Here is a 24,518-nt window from a genome sequence, read left to right as displayed (position 1 = left end):
GTTTTGCCTTGCGATTAACCATTATTTACATGAAATTTCAAAGATCTATGGAAGAAAGACTTCTTATCAAAAACAGAAAAGAAGACAATTAACAGGGAAAAAAAAGAGTTGCAGATGGAAATAATTTCTTTCTATCCCATAGTTTTATACGTAAGTGCATGCTTTAATTTATACGTACATGTATTGCATGCGTCATTCCTTACGCGACCGAGTCTAAGAAACTCCGACTTCAACGCCTGCTCATTTATAAAAAAATTGAAGTACTTTTTTTAAAAGATTACTCAAAAAATAATTAAAAAATAAAGTTTTATAATTTTCCTAATGAAAAAATTTAATTATTTTTAAATTATTTTTTATTATATACGTTTATAATATAAATTATGTTTTTCAACTGTTTCTTAAATAAAAAATAATTTTTTATAACTAAAATTATACTATATATATAATTTTTCATAATTTAAATTAAATAATTATTTAAAATTATTTATTTATAATAAAAAAAATAAATCATTTTAGAACAACAAAGTAGGATAAGTTTTAAATATAATTTTATAATACTTTTGTAATTATGAAAAATATAAATAATTTTAACATTTTTAATTTAAAAACTTGTTTGAAAAAGGATTTTTTTCTTTTTTTTTAATTAAAAATAAAAAATATAATTTTCTTAGAAAATAAAAAATGAAAAATACTAATTTTGACAAGTAAATATGCCTTAATTTTCTTTATTATTATTATTATTATTATTATTATTTAGAATTAGGAAAAGGATTAAGTAGTTTATTTTTTATTTTACTCCTAATTGTATATTTAATAAGACTGAGGAAAGAAATTAAGTTGAAATATTGATTAATTATATCAGTAGCAAAATGAGAGAACTCAGTGAAGTGTTAATTCTTTGAGGTATTGAGCTACGGGCTTAATGATAGAATCATTCTCCTTCAAAACGCTTATAATTTATATCCCTCTTTTATTATTATTATTATTATTATTATTATTATTATTATTATTATTATTATTATTATTACGTGCCCAATAATATAATGGCTAATAATTTGTGTGTATACATATATATATATAAATTCTATGACGACCATCCAATGGTTATTTAAAGATTTTCTAGTTCGGCGATGAGAAATATTAAAAATCCCATATGCTTAACTAGGAGGTGGGGATAATAGAGGGAATTTTTTTTTTTTTTTAAAGAGCATAATAAGTCTAACAATAATTTATAAATTATATTACATAACAAAAAAAAATAGACTTTTCCTTTTCTCATCATAAAGATTAATAATATTATAATAAGTAAATAAAAATATTTAAACTCAAGATTTCCTTACTTCTTACACTTTAAAGTTAGAAAAAGACCAATAAAATTATTCTTTAATTGGTTAATAAAAGGGATTTACCCACAATTTTTTTAATGATAATTGCATATCATATTATTAATTTTATAATTTAATTAAGTTATTTCTTAATAAGAGATGAAAAATATTAATTATAAGTGTGTTCTTATATAAAAATTCAACAGATTAAATATTTAATTTAATAATTTAAATGGGTTTTATATATTAAAATTAATAGTTCACCTTTCAAATTATCCCTTTAGAATTAAGCAACGCTAAAGATCATTGAACACAGCCATGAATTCTTCATTTCTATATGCCATCAAACAAAAGTGCATCGCATTGGTTAATAATCATGCCACTATGGTAAGCCAAGCCCCCCTTGTTGACTTACAAAGTTCTTAGTCTATATATTAATATATATTGCTTCATGGAGAGTGTTTTACTTTTAATTTCCAGCACCATGCCCTTGATCACCGCCGCGACTATGCTTCGAATATCCATGACCGTACTTCTGGCCATGCTCATGTTCATGTCCATAGCCATGACCCTGCTCATTTCTATGCCCATGTTCATGCCCATAATTATATCCATGGTCATACCCGCATCCATGTTCATATCCTTGCTTGTGCCCATGTTCATTGCCACGGAAGTGATTCAAATGTACTTGTACCTTTTCTTCTGCAAAAGTTAAAAAACTAATCCAATGAGGATTAGATTTAAGTACTAATTAAACCGTAATCAGGCTCTAAAACATATTATATTGTGTACTGAATTGGATGTTAAATTGTGTTTATAATGCCAAACAAGTTTTTAGCACTTTGAACAAACACAGACTACTTAATTAGCAATAAATAAAATTTGATTAACATTGCAAACCCCTGTTTGGAACAACAGCTCACGGGTTTGAACTTCGTCATCAACAAGCTTACGACCTAAGACCTTGGAGGAGATGAGAAGAACAACAGAGAAGGAAAGTCCAAGAAGAAGAAGGAAAGTCTTTGAGCTGGCCATTTTCTTTAGCAAAACAAAGGCAATGTGAGTAGCTTGAAAGACAAGAAGCAGATTTTTGCTCTAGTGCTGGATGAACAAGTGAAGCTCAGGCTACTCTATGTATACAATATTTTTGCAAGAGAACATAAGATTTAATTAATTAACATGAATTTTTGCTCAAAAAAAAATCTAAATTTTTTATTATTATTGTTTGTTAAAAAAAGTATATGATTCAACTGCAATGAAAAAGAAATTAACTTAAAGCAAACAAACCCATTTTTGAAACTAGAATTTTACAAGGATTTAATTCAATTTATTTATTTCTAATTAATTTTCATATTTGGAATAAAATAATAAAAAATATTATTTATGCAACTACTTCACATTATTTGAACAAGAAGGGAATTGTCTATTTCAATTGAAAATTGACATAGTAATAATAATAAAAATAAAAAAAAAAGCAAAGTAATAGAAATTAAAATTTATGATAAATGTACCTTAAACAGATGGTTAATTTGAAGAACAAAAGATAGCGATGACTTGGTGAATTTTCAATAGGCCTATTACTAATTTTCAAAGATTTATTTCTTTATATGCTGTAGTTTTATACGTACACTTCTGTCTTTTGTTTATGTAGTTTCTTATCATCCGTATTTGTTTTTCCAAATCTTAAAAAAAAAAAAAAAGAAAAATCAATAAAGGAAATCTTCTAGTTGTGAAAAAGTTTATCTGAAAGTAATGCATAATTAATAAAATAATAAATTCATATAGCAAATTAGGCCAGTGAAAAAAAATAGACGGTGTACCTTATCACCTTGAAGAGTTTTTTTACCTCGAAGAATAAAAGATGACAAACCAGGCAAGATGCTCTGTAAATTTCAATTGGCAATTTACTTTAATTTTCAAAGATGATTTCAATAATCTTTTCAAAAAGCAGAAAAGAAGACAATGAAATGGAAGTAATTTCTCTAAACTAATTGTATGGAATTAAATGCACATATTTTAAAACTAGAACTTTAATATCTAAACATACATGTAATTATTGAATATTTATTTTGTCATATAAGAGATTATGAACAACAAATGTTATAATTAGTAGCAAAAAATTTACAGCGATATTAGTTTTACTGCTTATAAAGTTAACATACAGTAAAAATATGAATAACTATTGTTAATAATATATAAAAAAATATGACAGTAGTTATAAATTTTTATAGCAATAATTATTGCTGTCAATAATTATTCTTTTTTATAATACCTATAATTTTATTGTAAATATCTACGATCACAACTTTATAGTAATAACATATAGCAATTCATATATTATTGTCATAGACTTATGGTATCAATTTTTATACATTTAATAGTAAAAAATCATTAATGCTAAACTTAACATTTCTTGTAGTGAGTGTTATTTTAATTGCATTTAAATTTTAATTTTTTTTATGTATTTAATTTGTCTGTGTATATATATATATATATATATATATATATATATATATATATATATATATATATATATATATATATATATATATATGTATGTAAAAGGGATTTGGCATGTTGAAGGAACTGAGATATATGGTAAGGTCATTGAGTTTCAACTCCTGCATGCAGTTTAATATGAAGCTGAAATCAACGGTTCTAGATACATAATCTAATGCTAATATTGTACCATTTTTTCATTTTAAATAATTTCTAACTGTGAGTTTAATGAGAAGGATGTGTGATATGGTTAATTATTAGATACATCAGGAGGACTAAAAAATAGTAATTCCTCTCTCACAAAAAAGTGGGTCCTTCCAATAATATAGAGAGTAGGTCTCACATGATTGTGAGAGATGGTGCATGTACACCGGGTATACCTAATAATTTCTTGTGTGATATTACCGGTCCAAAAATCCAAGTCAAATAGTTAAAATTATCTAGCATGGTAGTCAAATAGTTAAACTTGTCCAACATCACAGTCAAAGTCTGATGATGTTTAGAGGTCAAAAGAGTCGAACAAAATATGGATCGAGCAAGACCTTCGTTCGCCTGGTAGGGCAAACGAACGTTTTACCGAACAAGCAACTAAAAATCAAACAGAAGCCCAGATCTCATGGATCAAGCAATAATCACTCCAGCAATCAAGCAATAATCACACCAGCAATTAAGCAAAAGAGGATTTCACGAAGGCAATCCCAAAGATTTAGCCAAGATTAAATCTACAAACGAAGTAACGGCTATTTTCTTGAAAAAACCTATAAATATTAACCAAGTACCAGAAATAGGTGCACATACTTACTCTGCATTTCTCCTTAGTCCAATATTCTCAAAATATCCTTTAAAACAAGATATCTGACTTGAGCGTCGAAGTGGCCTGCAAAAAGATCATTCATCTCACATTTTCTTTTATTGCAGGTTTATGAGACATCAAGACTAGTATCTGTGAATAACCGATAACATCAATGTGGTGTGCAGATATTATGGTAGATCAAGAAAATAGTTAGGCTAATTATAATAATTTATGTTTCAGAAATTGAGAAATTGAGAATAGAGATAATTTCTCATTAAAACTTGATAGAATGTAGAAAGGATGAAAATTTTTAATTTTTTGTATTAACTTTGAAAAGATTACGATGTGAGTATATAGAATATTATTTAAAAAAATATGATGATTTTTCTTTAAAATTATATAAATGTTAAGAATATCCTTATCCACAACAAGAGCATAGGAGAGAAGGGTATTTTTTTTACCTAATTAAGTGGTATTAACTATTTAACCTAAAGTGAAAATGTGGGCTCCTCCAATTTTATTTATTTATATTTTTAAATCAATGAAGGTTTATTATAATTAATGGATTACGTTGTGGCATGTCGTTCTTTTCCTTTCTTAAATTAATTCTTATACTGCATTATTTAACAAATATAACAAGGAAGAAGAGACGCCATAAATAGAAAGCTTGAGAGCCAATAGGAAACTATCTCAACCATGGTGAGTGGTGTCAACATTATTTTAGCTAATATCGATGGGTACGTAGGGCAGTTTAGGTCACGCATGCTAGTAACTTCCACCATGTAGAGTTATATACGCACAAAAAAAGGATGTTTCATCTAGTTTCTGACTTTTGTTTCTCCATGTTCATGGTCGTGCCAGCTGCCAATGTACCATGCTTGTGGCAATGCACATGCCCGTGCTAATGTCCATGCTTGTGTTCATGTCCGTGGTTATGCCTGTGCTCATGCCCCTGTCCGTGTTTATGTCCTTGTTCATTTCCATGGCCATGATTATGCTCATGCCAATGTACATGTCCATGCTTGTGTTTGTGTTCATGTCCATATCCGTGTCCATGGCTATGTTCATGTCCATGTTGATGTCCATGCTTGTGCCTATGCTCATGCCAGTGCTTTTGCCAGTGTTCATCATGTCCGTGCCCATGCCCAGTGCCGTGGAAATGACTGAGATCTGCTTGTGTAGTTTCCTCTACAAATTGAAAAAAAAAATATAAAAAAAAAAAAATATATATATATATATATATATATATATATATATATATATACAGGGTTAGTAGTCGTAACACACACATATATATAACTGCATTTTTCTGTGCACTGCATGCATATTTGGACATGAAACAGGGTATAAAACATATTGCGTGTCTGCCTTAAATATAGCTTGTATTTACAGATTATAGAGCATCAGTAGCCAGTGGGGTTACATATTTGAAAGCAATTAATGTTTCAATAATATTAATTATTTTAGCTTTTGATTAATAGATTAATAGTACAAATTCTCAACAGGATATATATCCAAATTTGGTAAACGGAAGTTAAAAACTTACTAGCTTGAACTCCCTGCACAAGCTCACAAGCTGAGATATCAGAGGAGAGGAGAAGAAGAACAGCAAAAGCAAGGCCAAGAAGAAGGAAAGCCTTTGAGGAAGCCATTTTGCCTTAGTAACATCAACGAATTAATACAAAGATGACAATATATAAGGAGGAGATGTGATAGTATAAAGTGCTGGATGATCAAATGGAGCTTGGGGCTTCTTTATTTATAGCATTTTTGCAGGGAGGAAGAGTGAGCTATTGGTGATCAATAGTAAAGATGTAGATTAATATTAATTAGAAGGTTCTTTTAGGAAAATAGTTAATGGATGAATATTTGGAAGTATAGTTATGATTTCATAAACTTTATCAACAGTTTAATTTAATGTTAATTTGAATGAAAAAATTCTGAAGAGTTAAATCTTAAATCAATAATAGAACAGTTTTTGGAATTTTGGTAATAGGAGAGTGCAATAGTCCTTCCCTTTATTGAGAAAAAAAAAATGCGTATAAGCAAGGTTAATTAATTACAGAAAGAAGCAGTAGAAGGATGAAATTTCTGGTTAGTTATAGTTGAATTTAATTTGCAAGGATATTAGTGTCGATTTGCAGGAGAGTGTTGAGTTTTTTTTTCACTCTCTCTCTCTCTATCTCTCTCTCTCCCGTCTTTGCATATATGCTAATTGGCCTCTCTCTCTAGAAGGAATTCTAGCTTCACGCCACTACAAGTCAATTATCAAGTTTCAATTTATTTTTGGTCAAATTTGTCGTATTCCTTAAGAGTTATATACCCTATGGTCTATGAGTTTCATTGGACTGAATAATTATATATTTTTTAATTAATTTTAATGCGTGATGTTGAAAGAAAAGGGTAAATTATATTTTAATAAAATTAATTATTAAATTTTTTTATTTTAAAAAACATATTATTTAATTTATGTCTTTCATTAAACTGTTTAGTTATTCCGTCAATTTTTTATTAATAATATCTATCAAATTATTATTTAGTCTCTCTATTTTAGTGAAATTAATTAATTAGTCCATATATTTTGAAAAAATACATTAATTAATTCTTATAATTTAACTCGTTAATTATTTAGCCATAATTATTTTTTAGATCTAAACTACCCTAATTCTTTCATCTTTTTTTTTTCTTTTATTTTTCCTCTCTCTCCATATTTTTTTCTCCTTTATGCCCACATTTATCTCCTCTTTATTTTCTATTTGTTTTCATTTGTTAATAAAATGATATAAATTGTCTATATTAAAAAAGTTAATCAGTTTCCTTAAATTTTTAAGTAATTAAGAAAAATGATTTCCTAATATAGAAAACATAAAAATGATGTTTAAGAAACTAGAAATTTAAAAACTATATCTATAAATTCAGATTTAGTTTCCACATAAAAATTTTTTTTATGTTTATTCAATAATATATTTTTTAAAATACTATATTTTTTAAAATATATGGATCAATTAATTAATTTTATTTAAATAAATAAACTAAATAATAGTAATTTTTTAAAATATACGAATCAATTAATTAATTTTTTTAAAATAAAAAGATTAAACAGTAATTTGAATAGTATGAATAACAAAAAATTAAACGAAAGAACTAAATAATTTAACAAAAGTAAAATATATAAATTAAATGATATATTTTTCAACATAAGAATTAAGTAGTTAGTTTCTTTAAAATATAAGGAATGAATGCTAATTTTCTCAAACTTACTTACCATCGTTATGCACTTTTCAGGTTAAATGAGCTTCCTAATTAATTATGTACCTTTATGTAATTTGTTTAATTTTTAAATTTTTTATGAAAAAAAATCGATTTAGCTCATAAATTCGTAAATTCTGTGTTTAATCTGAAAATTTAAAAATATAATTATTGTATATACAAAGATAATATTATGACTATGAATCGTGGACACATGTAATAATTATATTTTAAAATTTTTCATCACGAATTGATTAATCCTGTTTACCTGTCCCAGTTTTTTTTTTTTTTTCATCAAATGACATTTCCATATGTTTTCCTTTGAAAAAATTATATAAACTGTGATTTATAGTGATTTTAAAATATTAGTATATAAATTTTATTTATTTTATACATAAATTTTAATACATTATATTACATATTGAGTTTATAAAAAATTACATCTAAATAAAAATTTCTCCTCTTATATTATATTAAGAGATCGAGATTCTGTAAGACCCGTAAGAGAAAAAAAAAATTCTCAACTTAAAATTATTCTAAAAAATTAATGATATTTTTATTAGTTAAAGCTTATGAACCCATTTTTAATTTTTAAGGCGAATATATTAAAGGTATCATCACTAAAAATAAATAAATAAAATAAAGTGTCAATAATTAACAGATAAAACAAGAAAGTCTTAAAGACTTGAAATTAGAATTGAACATTCGTCAATTAATTTATTACCTAACCAGTTGACATATAGTTGAGAAATTTGAGAAAAATAAGGTTTGATAGATTAAGTTGTTATTGATTGGGTATAGTTAATGCTAAGTTTTTGATGAATTTTAATTTAATAAATATTTTATTTATAAAAAAAATAGATTAAGTTTCATTTGTTTAAAAAAAAAATTCTAAAAAATATTTTTGGTATTTTTTAAAAATATTTTTCTAATTAAAGAGAAAATTATGTCATTTTTTAAGGAAAATAAATTTTTTATTTTTTATTTTTTAGAATTTGATAATTTTATTAAAATTTATACAAAAAACAAATTAAAGCTCCATAAGAAAAAAAAACATATTTTTCTGAAAAATATTAAAAATATATATATTTTTCAGAAAAATATTTTGTTTATTTTTTCGTATTTGAGGTACTTAGTAAAATTAATTAATAAAAAATATTTTTTTAATTAAAAAAAATTAAGTCATTTTCAAAAAAAATGAATTTCTCATTTTGTATTTTTTAGATTTTGATAATTTTATTAAAATATGAAAATACTTATACATATATGACATAAATACATACTATTAATTTAATATTATAATTTTTTTTTAAAAAAAATTATAAAAAATTATTTTTTATATACAAATTATTTTTTTTAAACAAAGAAAGCCTAAGTTACTGAAAAGTTGGTCATTGAAATTAAGTAATTATTCTTTAATTGATGCCAAAAATTTACTAATGTTTATGAAAATTGTAGGGGAACCAAATCAAGCAAGCTAACGAAGGCAACTTTCTGCCAACTGCTATGGATGGTCACGACATTATTTTATTAGTTTTTCCTTTTTTTTATAAGCTGAAAATTTTATTAGAAATTATAATATTTTATTAATTAATGTCGATATACATTGTGACACGCCCTTATTCACATATAAACTTTCATGTATATGGGCATGGCTACATATGTATGCTCTGGTTTAAGTCGCGCATGCTAGCTAAAAAGCACTAATAGGGAGATGGTTTTTCATCTAATTAATTTCCAAGTTTAGTGTCCACTTGTGCCACCATTCCCTGGCCTTCCACGGTGGTGGCTTTCCCATAATGTCTGTGGCCATGCCCTTTCCCATGTCCATGTCCGTGCTCATGCTTATGTCCATACTTGTGGCTATGCTTATGCTTGTGCGTGTGCTCATGCCTGTGTCTGTATACATGCGCTTGCTTGTGCTTGTGGCTGTGCTCGTGTCCATGACCATACCCATAACCGTGGCTATGCTCATGTCCGTGTTTGTGGCCGTGTTCGTATTCAGACCCATGGCCGTAACCATACCCCTTCTTGTGCTTGTGGTCTTCTTTGTCATCCTGTCCCTGGAAGTGAGCCAGATTTCCATGTGCTCTCTCCTCTACAAATTGAATGATTATTAATTGTATATATCCATTTGTAAACAAGACATGCATATCAATATTTGATGAAAATAAATAAATAAATGAAGTTAAAAACTCACTGGGTTGAACTCCCTCAACAAGCTCACGAGCTGATGACACCTCAAAGAACATAAGAGCAACAACAGCAACGGCAAGGACAAGGAGCAATAAAGTGTTTGAGCAACCCATTTTCCTTAACATAAAGGAAGAGAAAAGACAATGCGACTTGAAAGAGATCTGTGATAACTTTGCTCTGGTGCTGGATGAACAAATGGAGATTTGGGCTCCACTATTTATAGAATTTTTGAAGGAGAGAAAGATTGAGCAAGGTGAGTGATCAAGGATTGGACTATTGGAGTTCACTACTCAATAGTCAAGGCTTGGATTCTAGAGAGTGTCATTTTCTTCCCGCAAATAATAATAGTGATATATTTGAGTATTACATTTAGAAATTGTCCAATTGACGAGGCATTTGATAATTATGATTGTGCTAAGTAATAAAGTGGAGTGGTCCAAACAATTTATCTTTAGTTTTTAACTAATCATCCAGTAAATAAAATTAAAATTTATAGTATACCTTAAAGAAAATAAAAATAAATACAATTAATGACATTTCAATTGGCAATTTACACATTTTCAATGATTCAATGCTAAGACAGTTTGAACATTATATCATTTATCAAAACCAGAAAAAAAGACAATAAAATTGGATTAGATTACAATTGGAAGTAATTTCTTTGTATTGTCTAGTTAATTTTCTATATATACACCATAAATCATTTCTTGCGTCACTTTTTTATTTTCGTGAGGGAATTAAGAAGTGGAGATTTAAACTTAATTCTACCAGATGAATGATATGTCTTCAGTTATAGAACTAAATTTGACTAGTCTTACATCACTTACTCTAAGAAATCTAGCTTTTTTTATATAATTAATGTAGAAAATCCAACAATAAGAATATACAATATTATTTTTAATTTTCATAGAATATTATTTTTATTATATAAAAAAAAAGTGAAAAGAAAAATAGTCAATGGGAGAGCCTATATATCATGGGCTAGGAACCCAATTTCATTATTCCAGGCTTGCAATGGGCCTAAATAAATTTGGGCCTGAACTCATCTCCGTTCTGATTCAATCCTCGCCTTCTATATTCACAATTCACAGAAATGGATCTTGCAGCTGCGAAGCCAGACATAAACCGCAGGAAGCTTCAAATTCCAAGGTCGGTTCCTTCATTTTCCGTTTCCCTTTTCCTGCATTTTCTTCCAACCAAACAGATTGTTTGAAGAGTTCTGTTTTTTTTTTTTTTTAAAAAAAAAAATCATTCCTTTAGGGCAATTTAGCTTGCTTCCCTCGGCGATCTCAAAAACTATTTTCGTTCTTTGTATGTTGAGTATTGATAAATTAAACCCCACCCTTCTTTTTTTGATTCGTTGCAGAAATCTGAGATCGAGTTAGGAAATCGAGATGGGGTTTTTGGTGACCACTCTAATTTTTGTAGTGATCGGAATAATCGCGTCGCTCTGTACCAGAATCTGTTGCAATAGAGGCCCCTCTACTAATTTGTACGATTCTTTTGTCTCAATTATGCTTCTTTCTGTTTGTTTAATTATTGAATTTATGCGTGGTTAGTGTGATGGCTGCTGCATTTGTTATTAAGACATTGTCTGCATAAGTTTTTGCTTCTTTGCATTCTTATTATTCGCTTTGCTTTATTGGAAGTGTAATTAGAGGTAGCATTTCTCTTGAGGGTTTTTTTTTTTTTTTTTTTCCATAGTGCCGTTTTTTGTTTAATATAAGAGTAGTTATTTTAGGTTTTCACAATTTGAGTCTCAAGAGAACAGATGCAATTATTTGTGCATAAATTAGCAGATCGGGGCAACTGAATTTGACTAGGGACAAATTTCCTTGAGTTTAACTGCATTGGAAGTACTAAATTTTCGTGGAACAACTGATTGATTGAATCGCTGCTGTCTTATTAATCTTGGGCAGTTTTTATTGGTGTATGGTTTCTTTAAGGTTGGGGTGCTTATCATCAGACTGGATACCTACCATTCAGTTGTGTGTTATTTGATGGGTACTATTTTGTGTTCTCACTAAAAATGAACCATATTTTTGGCGTCATGGCATCATGTTCATCCGCTGCATGATCTGTCACCATTGTAGAAAATAGTTTTGTGAATGCTTCATCTCATTGGCACTGATTGATTCACACTCTTTTTCTTATCTGCCTAGTGATAAATATATTTGATGCATATGCACTGACCAGATGCTCATATTTTGCTAGTTAGTTGTCAGATGCTTGGTTTATATAGTTTCTTTTAATTGGCTAATTCTGAATACTGTGCATATGCTCTATGTTTTTCCTTTCATTTTGTCTGCTTGATTACCTTACTTTCTTTTATTCTTGTGCAATATGTCTTATATGGGCATTTTGGTGTAGGTTCCATTTGACACTGGTCATAACAGCAGCAGTCTGCTGTTGGATGATGTAAGTTTGTGTTCCTTAATAATTAGTATTTTTCATGTATACTTTAGATACAACATATTTATTATTTTGCATCCATAATCAAAGAGAAAAAATATTGAGGTAAGGAAGGTATGCCATTGAGATGTTGTGTCAGTTACTGAATGAATGTATCAAGTGTTAGTTCTGCTCATGTTTTCTCCAAAGTTCATTTGGAAGACTGTTGATTGCTTATGATTTGCACACTTATTATGTGGTAAGAAAAAGTGACTCTTTTATTGTGTCTGCTGAATAGATGTCTGTTGCTGTACTGCTGTTCATGATACTGAGAATGAGTTGAGAGGAACTTATTTTCATTGTCTAATCTGTTATTGGGTTTTTTACAATTTTGATTGTAATGCGTCATTATGCCCATAGCAACAGCCAACTGCCATCATAAGCTCCTTGTGTCATGTTGACATAAACACTGCTATCATTTTCAGTAACGAAATGGCTGTCCTTTGGTTTTTCAGTGACATGACCAAAAAAGTCCTATTTACCTTGATCTGGTACACTGTAAAACAGTGAGAATTCATTAGTTTATCTTTTTTTAGGAGTAAGTTGATAGCATAGATGATAAAGCTTTGAATTGCCTTCCGAACTATACCTGATTTCATCAGTTATATTTACACTTTTTTCTACCCTTTTTGTGGGTTGGACTACATTTGTGAATTTAATTTTGATGAATCATTGTCTGCTTTGGTTGTGATATTGATTTCAACCTAGAACATGACTGCTTGGAGCAAGCAATTATTCTGGAGCACAGCTTTTCTGATACGGAGATACAAGTTTATGCTATTTTCTTTTGGGTTCAGTATTAAATTAAATTCATAGCCCTGCATGTTTTTCCCCCTTATTCTCATGGTTCCTATATTCCTCCTTGTATTTGTTAGGTGGGCCATTGTATATCTTGCACAGATGAAACCACTCATTGTTCCAATTCTAAGTGAAGGAGAGTGAAGATGTTCCTGGAAAAGCATAATAGGATCTTGTTGGTAAACCAGCAATATGTCTAGTGCATTGTTCGCCAGGGAAATATCTTATTAAAGACTAATGGATCATTCAATATCTTCTCATTTTGGGTCTCTCTGTAATATTTATCAGCGTGAACTTTGAATTGATTTTACTTTGGTGGTTCACTTTCCTGCTTGTGATGGCCTCGCATTCAAATTTTAATTCATTGAGCGGTGATTCTATCTGCCATTGAGTGTACAAATATGTAATTCGGATGAAATAATTGTTGCAGAAGAGTGTATTTGATTTTATATTCAGGTCATTTGGAAAAAAAGAGTCTGATGCAGTTGAACACTTTCGTGGCTTCAACAATCTCTTGTGTGTGGCTTAGTGGTGAACTAAGAAAGTGCGACGAGCTTACAAGTGATTGCTTTTGGACCATTCTTGCCAAGGAAAGAGCGAAATCACTTTCTAATCCATGATCCATGGGAATATTTGATTTCAATTTTTCTCTTTTCGTTTGGGTTTCACCATTCCATTTAAGGGTTGTGTCAACATCAGCATATCCTTTTCTTTTGGAAGAATTAAAAGTAGCTAAATATGTAGTTGTTTTAAATTACTATAACCATCTAACTGAGCTTAATATATGAAAGGAAATCAAGGAGAGTTTGAAGTAAGCTGGCGTTTACCAGGTGACAATAACCCTAAGTATTGGGTACGTACGGCATCGTTTAGAAATTAAAGCGAATGCAGAAACAGAGGCCCACCCGATCTTTGTCTCAAAAATTAAGGTTAAAATGGCTTTCATATTTGCTCTTTAATGTTCTAATTTTGGGAAAATTATAGTATGATTCTGGTTTACCGCGTCATGTCATATATGTAGTGTAACGTGGTGCACTAAATCAATTGATCGCTAACTCATTAATTTTATTATTTAAAAATTTCAATAATGAATTTTATATTGTTATTACACGTCAATTTCCTTAAAGAAAAAAATTTTATTCATGTATCATGTTGGTCTCTCTTAATTTTATTAGATACATTTAAATACTTGTTTTTTAATTTTTGGGATTGTAACACCCCTATGTTCATTAGTCCTATAAATTTCACTGTTCCGATAACCAGTGTCGGTCTGGACAGTCAAAAGGCATAGAATCATATTTTAGTCACCTAGAAAAGCAATAAACAAAAATTAATAGAAATTATATGAAAGAAAAATGGAAATAAGAAAAATAAGACATAAAGAGTTAAATGAACAGGGGTCACAGTGATGGGTGACCGTATCGGGAAGTGATTGTAAGATCAGTTGCTGCCCTATTTTTGGGTGGGACCTAATGGCACCGCAGGCCTAAAGATTATTACGAAGCTAAGGGTATTATGAAAACCACAGAAAAAAAGCCAAGAACCAGTTTAAATAATTGAATCAGGGTTCTGGAAGCAATTAAATACTATTGGAGAAACTGATCAGACGGTAAGGGGTAATTTGGTCAATTCACCTTTAGAGATGACTTTTGACATAATTGTCCAATAAAATGTAGGAAATTAAAATATTAAAAATTTAATTTAAAGAGAAGAGGTGAAGAAAAGGAAAGGAGAAATGAAAAAGAAAAAGAAAAGTCAAAATTAAAGTGGAATTATGACATCATGCTTAAGCAAGCATGATGCAATAATAATTTATAATTTTTAAATCATAAAATTAGGGATAAATATTGTAAAAATAAGACAAAAAATTAAAAGTCATTTTGGTCTTCTTCCTCATCAACATGCCGCCCCACTCTCTCTCTCATATTTCTCTCAAAACTTCTAATGGGAGCTTACTCCAAGCTCTTGTAAACTCTAATTTAGCCATAATTTCCCTAACTCCTTTTAAGTAAACTTTGTTTTTGAACCTTGGTAAGGTGATTGGCAACAAAAAGAAGAGGAAAGGAAGGAGATTTGAAGAAATAGAAAATTCACAAATTGAGGTATGTATGAATTTGTTCAAATTCTTGAAAGATTAATTGAAACTTAGTTGAGATGCATGAGAATTGTGAAGAAAATAAAGAAAATTTTGTGAAAATTGATGGGTAAGAAATTCGGTCAACAAGGGGATTAGGGCTTGATGGAATTAAATGAAATTGAACATGTAATTGAGCTTAGGTAAGTAAATAGAGATTGTTGGTATACTTGAATTGGCATGAAGTGTAACTATTGGTGAATAAAGGTTTTCACCATTGAAAATTTGGGAAAAAATTTGGGGATTTGTTGAATTGGTACAAATTGACCTAGTTGATGTTTAAATTGGTCAATTGGCATGTTTGAAAGTTGATTTGATGCATGAGAATTGAAGTGGGATTGAAGGTTATGCTGCCCCAATCTGGACAGCTTGACCTTTGTCCCTTCAAATGGTCATAAACTGAATTTTGTTGCTCCAGTTGGTGTGAGACCAATTGAAAATGAAAATAGGGTCATAATGCAATAATTTTGATGAAGAAACCTTGCCCTAAAACTGAACACAAATTTGTGTACAATTAGGTCAAATCCAGATTAGAGACACTGTCACTGTGCAAAACTGATCATATGAATAGTACATGTTCAAATAGTCATTACTTGGTGTAGACAGGTCCAAATAATCCGATTTTTATATCATTGAAAGCCATAACATAGTACTACAACTTTCATGAATAACACAAGTCCAAATTATACCCATAACCAAGTCAAATTGTTAATCAAAATTGGTTGTTCAAAACTGCCAGAACCAAAATGGTACCCAAAATTATGGGTTTGAACTAATCCGGCCAGCAACCTTAAAAATAGCATAACTTGAGCTAGAAAACTCCAAATGGAGTGATTCAAAAAGAGAATTAAAGCTAAGACATTAAGGAACAACTTTAATGAAGGAAAGTTGACCAAAATTTCACTGTAGACAGACCAATGGAACAGTAAAAGCAATTAACCCAAAACTGAAATTATGATATTTAATCCTAATAGACTTTAAATTGAATTTGGCAATCAATGCTAACATAAATGTAACCCAAAATGTAGTATGTGGGGGTAATTAGAATTAACATACCTAGTAAGTATAAAAAAAATCAACATTTTGACTTGAATAATGAAATAAATAGTAACTCCAATATGCCAAACACAAAGAACTCCATTTTAAGCAAATTTAAAAGTATAATCAAGTGTGTATAAATTTAAGTTTTGAATTACTTATGAGGTATGGTATTAAAATATTGTAAATTGTGTGTTTCAGTAGAAAAAGAGATTGGAAAGTAGGGAAAGAAAAACGTGAGTCAAGGCAAAGAGGCGACTCACTAGAGGTTTGTATATAACTAAATTTATTCAATTAATTTTAATATTGAACATTATTTTGAATGAATTGTGAGTTTGAATGTTTTGGTGGCAATTGTGATTTTCTCTTTGAACTTTATGAATTGTTTGTTGCCAACCCTATAAGTGTAAATTCTTGAATGATTTGTGTTAAGTGAATTGAAATGCAATTATTTGAATTGAATTTTATGAATTAGTTTTTAAACCACAGTTAGCATGACAGTCCCGTTCGAAAATCCCTGGTAGTAACGGCTATTTAGAGTTTGACAATTAAAAATTACTTATGTCTTCCATTAATAACGGTTAGTGAGATAAGACTATATGAGTACTCATTAGTTAGCTAGCTCTTCCCTCATTAATAATGGTTAGTGAGGTGATTTGCTTTGCCGTGGTGTACAACACAGCATTGATCGTGGAATTTTGTGTCATGGTATGGACTGTGTGTACTTGGCAAAATTTTTTCTTTGAAATTTGTGAACTATGTTGAAATAAGGATTTTAGTGATTTGATAAATTGGACATGCTTCATTTGTATAAAAATATTGATCTGCTATGAATTGTTTTATTTTATTTCATAATGATTTTCAATGAATATTAGTTGTGTATCACTGAGTAAAAGTTACTCAGCGATAGCTTTTATTTGCTGTAGCAGATAAGAGAAAATATAAAGCAGCAGAGTGAGCTACTACAGTGATAGGGGAGCATACTTGGAGATTTTGTGTGGGTATACTATTTATACTCTTGCAATTTAATATGATGTAAATATTTTTATTCATATGTATCTTTTGAATTGGTTGATCAATTGTACAGTCAAGTTGTAATATTATTGCTTTCGTTTTCTTTTCTGTAACATTATGACTTTTGTATGTATATATTTTTGAATGAAATGAAATTTATGTTATTTGCAAATGTGTTGAATTGAGAATTAGTGAACATTGAGATTAATTTGAAACTGTGTTAAAAATTGTGTTGAGTTGAGACTTGATGAAGTTGTGGTTGAGGAAAATATATTGAAAATGCTTTCTTTTCAGGTTTTTGAAGAATTGTTTATCAAAATACAGTCGGCACTCTACTGAAATTCATTGTAGTGTATTTAATAAGTTATCGGTAAGAGAAATTCGGTAATTCATTAGGTACACTACGGAATCATGTTATACCTTACGGAGGGTGAAGGTGTGACAGGGATTATAATAGAATTGTCCCAAAAGTTTAAAAAATATAATATAAAATTCTTTAAATTTTAAAATTTTACACAATAAAATCTTTTTAACTTCTAATAGCTAGTTTATATAATTCATATTTAGTGATATCATTGACAATTCTATCTCCTTTATGTCACAGTGACAAAATCAGTAATTATTTTCTTCATAAATTAATTATGAAAAAATTTTAATTGTACCGGATAACTAAGATATATTCGTATAGTAGTTAATTTGAGAGATTTTATTTTTAGAAAACAAAAGCAATTGACTATATTATCGCTGTTCTGAATTATCTACATATTATATTACTTATAAATCCATTATTGAGGGTTAAAAGAATTATAGTATATAAATTTTCTAAATTTATGAAGTTTTATATTATATTTTAAAGTTAATGAATATGACTGTAAATAATTTTAATTTATATTAATATATAAAAATAATGTAATATTTTAAAATTTTATTTTTATTATTTCTATTTCTTAAAATTTTTAATAAAAATTTGACAATAGAAATAATTAACTAATATATATATATATATTAATAAATTAATTATTTATTATAATATTAATAAGATAATTATTAAATAATATATAATTTATATATAATAAAAAAATATTATATGTCAAATTCTGCCATATAGATAAATAAAATTTATTGGTATGTGACAACCCATTATGTGTATGTTTTGGCATACGGATTCATAGAATACTTCCTCTTAATTTTGATCGTTTTAATTAAAAAACAAATGTCTGACACATATTGTAAAGCGAATTTCTGCAAGGTCTTTGATTAACATTAAACTGGATTTGATTAACATTAATTTATCGGAAACAGTCATGATGTCATTAGTTAATGGTGACCCTGATGAATTATGGGTAAAAAATAATATAAAAAAAAAAAACATTGCTAATTGCTTGGTAGAGGTTCTAAATAATGATGCAGGTCTCCAATGAGAGTCCTTATGCAGTGTAAAACACGTACTCAACTTTGATGCAGGAAGAATATTCAATACGTTTCTCGTACTTCTTTGTACAATTATGATTTATTTTTATATTATAACTAACTATAGTTGTTAAAGACCAAGTTTATTTTATATAAAATAAAATGATTTAATTGATAACAAACTATAAATAAAATAATAACCTAATAATAATAGTGAAACGTAATGGCACTAACTTGAATGGATGGAGATGATTAAGAGTCTGATTAGTATTTCTGTTTAAATTATTTTTAAAAAAATTATTTTTTTAGGTAAATTAATTAAAGAGTATTAAAAAATAATTTAAAATTAAATTTAATAAATTTTAATTATAAAAATATTAAAATAATAAATAATTTTTTATAAATTACTTTTTAATAATATTTAAAATAATAATTTTATTCAGAAAAATAAATTTAAAACTATAACACAATGTTTGGATAATTTGAAGGGGAGAAAAAAAAAATAAAAGAGAAAAAATAATTTTTATTTTCCTTTCATTTCGTTTTTATTTTCCTTTCTCAGGTTTATAAATGAAAAATAGAAGAGAAATAAAAAGAAAATAAATTTATTTTTCCTTATTTAGAAAGAAAATAAGTGAAAATAAAATACTAAAATTACTAATTTACCCTTTTTTACTATTATGTGAACTTGAGAGAAAAATTAATAAAATAAAATTTAAGAGATTAAATTATTTGAAATTGAGTTAATTTAAACAATAAAAACTGATTTTTTTTAATGAACTTAAATCATAAAAATTAAATTATTAATTTTTAAGTTGTATGAAAAAGGGTAATAATGTCCCATTGTGCTCATAATGTCCCAAACTCCCAAGCTTTTCAACATAACCACGAAGATTGGGAAGCTTTGAACGGTGTCGTCCTTGTTGGATACCCAATCTGCGACCAAATTTCTGTAGGGCTTCAAAAGCCCTAGCTGTTCAATAATGTTTCAAATCTATGATTTTCCTTCAAGGAACAAGCCAATGAAGGGAAATCGATGGTAGATGGATAACGTTGAATCATTTAGCTAGGAGAAGAAGGGAATTTTTCAGAAAGATTGTTGGGATTAGGGATTTCTCTTTTCCTCTTGAGAGGATGTCTCCCGAAAAGTTCCAACTCTATTAGCCGCTAAACACACAGAAGACATATAGATCAGAGGATATTACTGAGGATGATAAAAGTTATTATTCTTCCACCCACCGCTTTCTCTTCGGTTCCCAAACAGGGGAAAGTCAGAATTTCACCGTACTTTTTACCGGTTATTTTCCTTCCCCCTTACTTTCCATTTATCCAAATGCAGTGTAAACGTAATGCTAAATAAATACTAAATGGGGGTTTGATTTATTTGTTAGTGCAACTGATAGCTGATAGACATTTAAATAGGTAAATTATATTATTTGGTAAGTTTAAAAACATAGAGCTGATGGCTGATGGACAACTGATATGATACCATCAGCTGTTTTAGAGCTGTTTCTCATCAATTGATAGCTGATCTAGTTTTATTTTTTTTTTGACCATATTATCTTTTTTTATTTAATTTAAAAATTAATATTATTAATATTTTTATTTTTTTATTTATAATTTTAATATTTTAATTAATGTATTTTAATTTTGTTAAAATATTTTTTATTAATAATATAAAATATAAAATATTTATTTATATCTAAAAATTTAAAATTAATTATAAATTTTTTTAATAATAATAATAATTATTTTATTATTTTATCTATATTTTTTAAATTATTTAATTATCTTAAAAAATAATTATTTTCTTATTTCAATAATAAAATAAATGATGAAATATAAAAGATTAATAATTATATATTTATTTAAATAATATAATATATTAATTTAATAATAAAATAAATAATATAATGTAATAAATTTATAATTTTATATTTATTTAAATAATAAAATAAATTATATGATATATAACCTTATTAGTCATTTCACATATTAACAGTAATAGCTAAATATAATTTTATCAAACATTTAATATAAAACAGCTATCATCAGCTATCATTATCGCTTATCGATTAACGATAAATTTATTAAATTAACATTTATCAATCAGATTCAACAGTTAATCCAAACAGACCCTAAATCAACGCAGCAGATACCTTTGGAAAAAGAAAAAAGAGTAGAGTAACGGAAACGGTGCGTTTTAGCAAGACGACGAGTTGGTCAACGTCAACAAGGAACTCTCAGACGTTGTTAAGAAGGTGGGGGAGCTTATTTATCCCGCGTTATGCGAAAAAGACGAATGGGCCGGAAAGACACGGCGACTTGTATTTTACGTCCCACGCTCTCAAATACGACTCCGTTTTGATCACGGCTCAAATCTTAATGCCCCCTTCTCTCTCTCTCTCTCTCAACATCCAAAATCACATTTCTGATCGCAGCAAATAAAAGCAAACACAGGTAAATTCTTATCGTGCTTTATCCTCTTGTTTTCTATTTCTTTCCTTTCACTTTAATTGTTAAATTATCTCAATTCATAATCTACCCGATCGGTCCTTTTCCTGTCTGGTGGGCTAATAATTTATGTGAATTTCAATTAATGTATTGTAAATTTGTAATCCGATCGTATTTATGCTGAATTTGACAAAATCTGTAAGGATTGTTGGCGTGTTTTTATGAGCAACTGAAGTATTTTATATTTTATTTTTTAAGTTGATCAAGGGTGGGATATCATTCTGAATTTTAAGGTTTTGTGGTTGATTTCTTTCCCCCTTATGTGGTCAGTCTTTGGATATTTGCAATTTTTGCTAATGGTTTGGGTTTCCATTTTTGGTTTTTATTGGACAAAATTTTGATATCTGTTAGCATTTGTTACATTTTAAGCTCTATTTCTTAGGATCATTGAGGACATAAGAGGAAATTAAATAAACAACATGAAATTATGTTTTGGATAATGCGTTATAGAAATTGAGCTCCATTTATTTTCTATCAGGTTGAATCTTGGCTTCATGGGTTTCTTTTTTAACTTGATGGATATTCAATTGCTTTCTTTTTTGATCACTTATAATTGAGAGCGTAAATGTGGGTATTAATTCTTTTACTGTTTAACAGTTGTTATGCATTGATTTGTAGTGAGATTATCTGTTGATCAGCTAAGTTATCATTTAGGCAAAATGGCATCTTCTACAGACCCATGGATGAAGGAACATAATGAAGCAGCAAAGCTTGCAGAGGATATCAATGGCATGATTGCAGAAAGGAGTCCTTTTCCTGCTTCGGGGCCCGAAACACAGCGTCATGCATCTGCTATACGGAGGAAGATTACAATTTTAGGGACTAGGCTTGATAGCTTACAGTCCCTTTTGACCAAACTTCCTGGCAAGCAGCATATGTAAGCTACTTCTACATTCTACTCAGATCATGATATTTGGTTTATTGTGTATGCTAATCATCTTCCTTTGGTTACGTTTCAATCTTCCATGTGCTTTTTGGCTGCTCCTCTTGCATATATGCCTATGTCTAGTTGTCTACAGTCCTGCTATTATGCATGAGGCTGTTACCTCAAGCCATGCTTTGCTGCATTTGTAGGAAGTAATGATTTGTCAAAGTCTGTTGTGTCTCTATCTGTCTGCCTGCCTCTCTCTCAGTCTCAAGTAATTTTCTGAAATTTATAGGTGCTGCCTTTTGTGATACACAGATTGGAAAAAGAGATGAATCGTCGCAAGGACATGGTTGCAAATTTGAGAACAAAAGTAAACCAAATGGCTTCCGCATTGGATATGTCAAACTTTGCCAACAGGGATAGCTTGTTTGGTCCAGAAATAAAGCAAGCCGATGCCATGCGTAGAACGGAAGGCTTGGACAACCATGGCATTGTCGGTCTTCAACGGCAAATTATGAAAGGCAAGCTGCTACCCCTTGTCTTAGATGCTCTTACTTGTTATTATGTTGCTCAGTTTCTTACAGTACTGGAGTCTCATATGCTATATGTGTTTGAAGCAGAGCAAGATGAGGGCCTTGGGAAGTTGGAGGAGACAGTAACAAGTACAAAACATATTGCCTTGGCAGTCAATGAAGAACTTGGTCTTCACACCAGGCTTATTGTATGTTTTTCTTTTCCTCATTTTCTTAATTTATTTACAACTTTTTTCACATTTGAATATCACTACCAAAAACACGTACTTTATTAAATTGAATTATTCTAGGCTTTATAGAGATTATGATTTATGCTCTCAAACTATGCAGGATGACTTGGACCAACATGTGGATGTTACCGACTCCCGCTTACGGGTAATGCTCTGGCCTTGACATATATAACTGTATAATACTATTTGCTTTTTTATTTACATTGGCAATAAGGGAATTTGAGTAAAAAAATTTGGAAAGAAAAAAAAGTCTCTGAAGCCCTGACATGCGCGCGTGCACACACACACACACACACACACACACACACCACAAAAAGATGCAAGGAAAAAGCAAAGGATATATTGTTCTTTTAGAGATATTTGGAATTGTTTCAGGCCTCAGTGGATAATTTTGATCTTTGTGAATGCTTTACAAGCTGTGAAGTAAAGGAGAAGTTTGAGAAGTGCATTTTCTCTTTTTAGGCTGCTGTTAGTGTGAATCTCAAGTGAAAAAAAATAAGATTAATGGTCATGGTTATTGACTTTGAGTCCTTATCTATTTAAATGCAACTTAACGGTCCATTTGGATAGGAGGATTTGAAATCCAAGGATCTATTTGAGTTTTTAGTTCATTTTATAATTTAAGAGACTCGTAAAGGAGAAAGGGAAAAAAAATCTTAAACTATGAAGGAATGTTATGCAAGGTCTTTGATGGAAAACAAAGAGTATATATTGCAATACATATCACTTGATGAATTAGAATGGTCTGGATATCCTGTTTTATTTTCTGTACATATGTTCTTGTTTTGTTTCTCTGTACCTCAGAATCTTATATCATAATATAATTTGGATTGAACATTGTTTTTTGGTAACAGCGAGTGCAGAAGAATCTGGCTATTCTGAACAAGCGTACAAAGGGTGGCTGCTCCTGCTTGTGCATGCTTTTGGCTGTTGTCGGGATTGTGATTCTGGTTGTCATCATATATCTACTGATAAAATATTTGTAACACTGCCAACAGAAAACGTATATATTTTCCTCGTTATTGTTGTGTGATGTGATGTGCAATTGCCCTTCATTATTGGTTGACGTTGGAACATTGCCTTAATGCTGGAGTTGATAAGCAACTGTGAAAATTACGAGGTGTCTCCGGATACTACCTTTTTCTGTATCCAAATATGTGCTGGGCTATCAATCTTCCAAATGCAACGACACATATTAATGCATCTAAATATTTGATGCCACAGAAAGAAAAGAAATAAATCAAATGTAGCGTCAAAAGTAGTACCAGCAGCTAAGGAAATGGAGAATCGGTAAACTTGGGAGATGAGATTGCAATGGTAAGTGACTAATGGGCATGCTCTCCACTTTGTTAAGAAGCATAATATTATAACTAGAAAATATGCTTGGCGTTGAGCGTTCAATTTATGATTCAGGAGATTAGTGTGTCGGAGGCCCATTAAAAAGCCCAATAAACTTTGATCTTCTT

At 29.2% G+C, this 24,518-nt stretch overlaps 4 protein-coding genes across 7 annotated transcripts; 2 read left to right on the top strand and 2 right to left on the bottom strand.

Annotated features, from left to right (window-relative positions):
* Positions 1 to 1,794: 1,794 nt before the first annotated feature.
* LOC110646357 (uncharacterized) lies at positions 1,795 to 2,360 on the bottom strand. Its single transcript, XM_058137172.1, has 2 exons — positions 2,249 to 2,360; positions 1,795 to 2,027 (listed from the first exon to the last, which is right to left on the bottom strand). Exons 1-2 carry the CDS (start codon positions 2,358 to 2,360, stop codon positions 1,795 to 1,797), a joined length of 345 nt encoding a protein of 114 aa, XP_057993155.1.
* Positions 2,361 to 9,596: 7,236 nt separating this feature from the next.
* Positions 9,597 to 10,175, bottom strand: LOC110646364 (uncharacterized). The gene is made up of 2 exons (XM_021799782.2): positions 10,067 to 10,175; positions 9,597 to 9,964 (listed from the first exon to the last, which is right to left on the bottom strand). The coding sequence occupies exons 1-2, from the start codon at positions 10,173 to 10,175 to the stop codon at positions 9,597 to 9,599; spliced, it is 477 nt and encodes a 158-aa protein (XP_021655474.2).
* Positions 10,176 to 11,129: 954 nt separating this feature from the next.
* Positions 11,130 to 13,803, top strand: LOC110646356 (V-type proton ATPase subunit e1). Its single transcript, XM_021799774.2, has 4 exons — positions 11,130 to 11,211; positions 11,429 to 11,554; positions 12,433 to 12,480; positions 13,389 to 13,803. The coding sequence occupies exons 2-4, from the start codon at positions 11,457 to 11,459 to the stop codon at positions 13,453 to 13,455; spliced, it is 213 nt and encodes a 70-aa protein (XP_021655466.1). The 5' UTR covers positions 11,130 to 11,211; positions 11,429 to 11,456; the 3' UTR covers positions 13,456 to 13,803.
* Positions 13,804 to 21,233: 7,430 nt separating this feature from the next.
* On the top strand, positions 21,234 to 24,085 carry LOC110646352 (syntaxin-52). 4 transcript variants are annotated; one of them, XM_021799771.2, is made up of 6 exons: positions 21,234 to 21,367; positions 22,076 to 22,298; positions 22,605 to 22,810; positions 22,910 to 23,010; positions 23,153 to 23,197; positions 23,907 to 24,085. In XM_021799771.2, the coding sequence occupies exons 2-6, from the start codon at positions 22,081 to 22,083 to the stop codon at positions 24,036 to 24,038; spliced, it is 702 nt and encodes a 233-aa protein (XP_021655463.2). In that variant the 5' UTR covers positions 21,234 to 21,367; positions 22,076 to 22,080; the 3' UTR covers positions 24,039 to 24,085. The 4 variants fall into 4 exon arrangements, with proteins under 4 accessions (XP_021655463.2, XP_021655462.2, XP_021655465.2 ...); XM_021799770.2 differs by having other exon boundaries at positions 21,250 to 21,367; positions 22,040 to 22,298; XM_021799773.2 differs by having other exon boundaries at positions 21,288 to 21,367; positions 22,019 to 22,298.
* Positions 24,086 to 24,518: the final 433 nt, after the last annotated feature.

The sequence above is a fragment of the Hevea brasiliensis genome, chromosome 15, assembly GCF_030052815.1.
Source record: "Hevea brasiliensis isolate MT/VB/25A 57/8 chromosome 15, ASM3005281v1, whole genome shotgun sequence".
Classification (NCBI taxonomy): domain Eukaryota; kingdom Viridiplantae; phylum Streptophyta; class Magnoliopsida; order Malpighiales; family Euphorbiaceae; genus Hevea; species Hevea brasiliensis.
The sequence above is the reverse complement of the archived record's forward strand: the minus strand, read 5'-3'. Positions and strand labels throughout refer to the sequence as shown.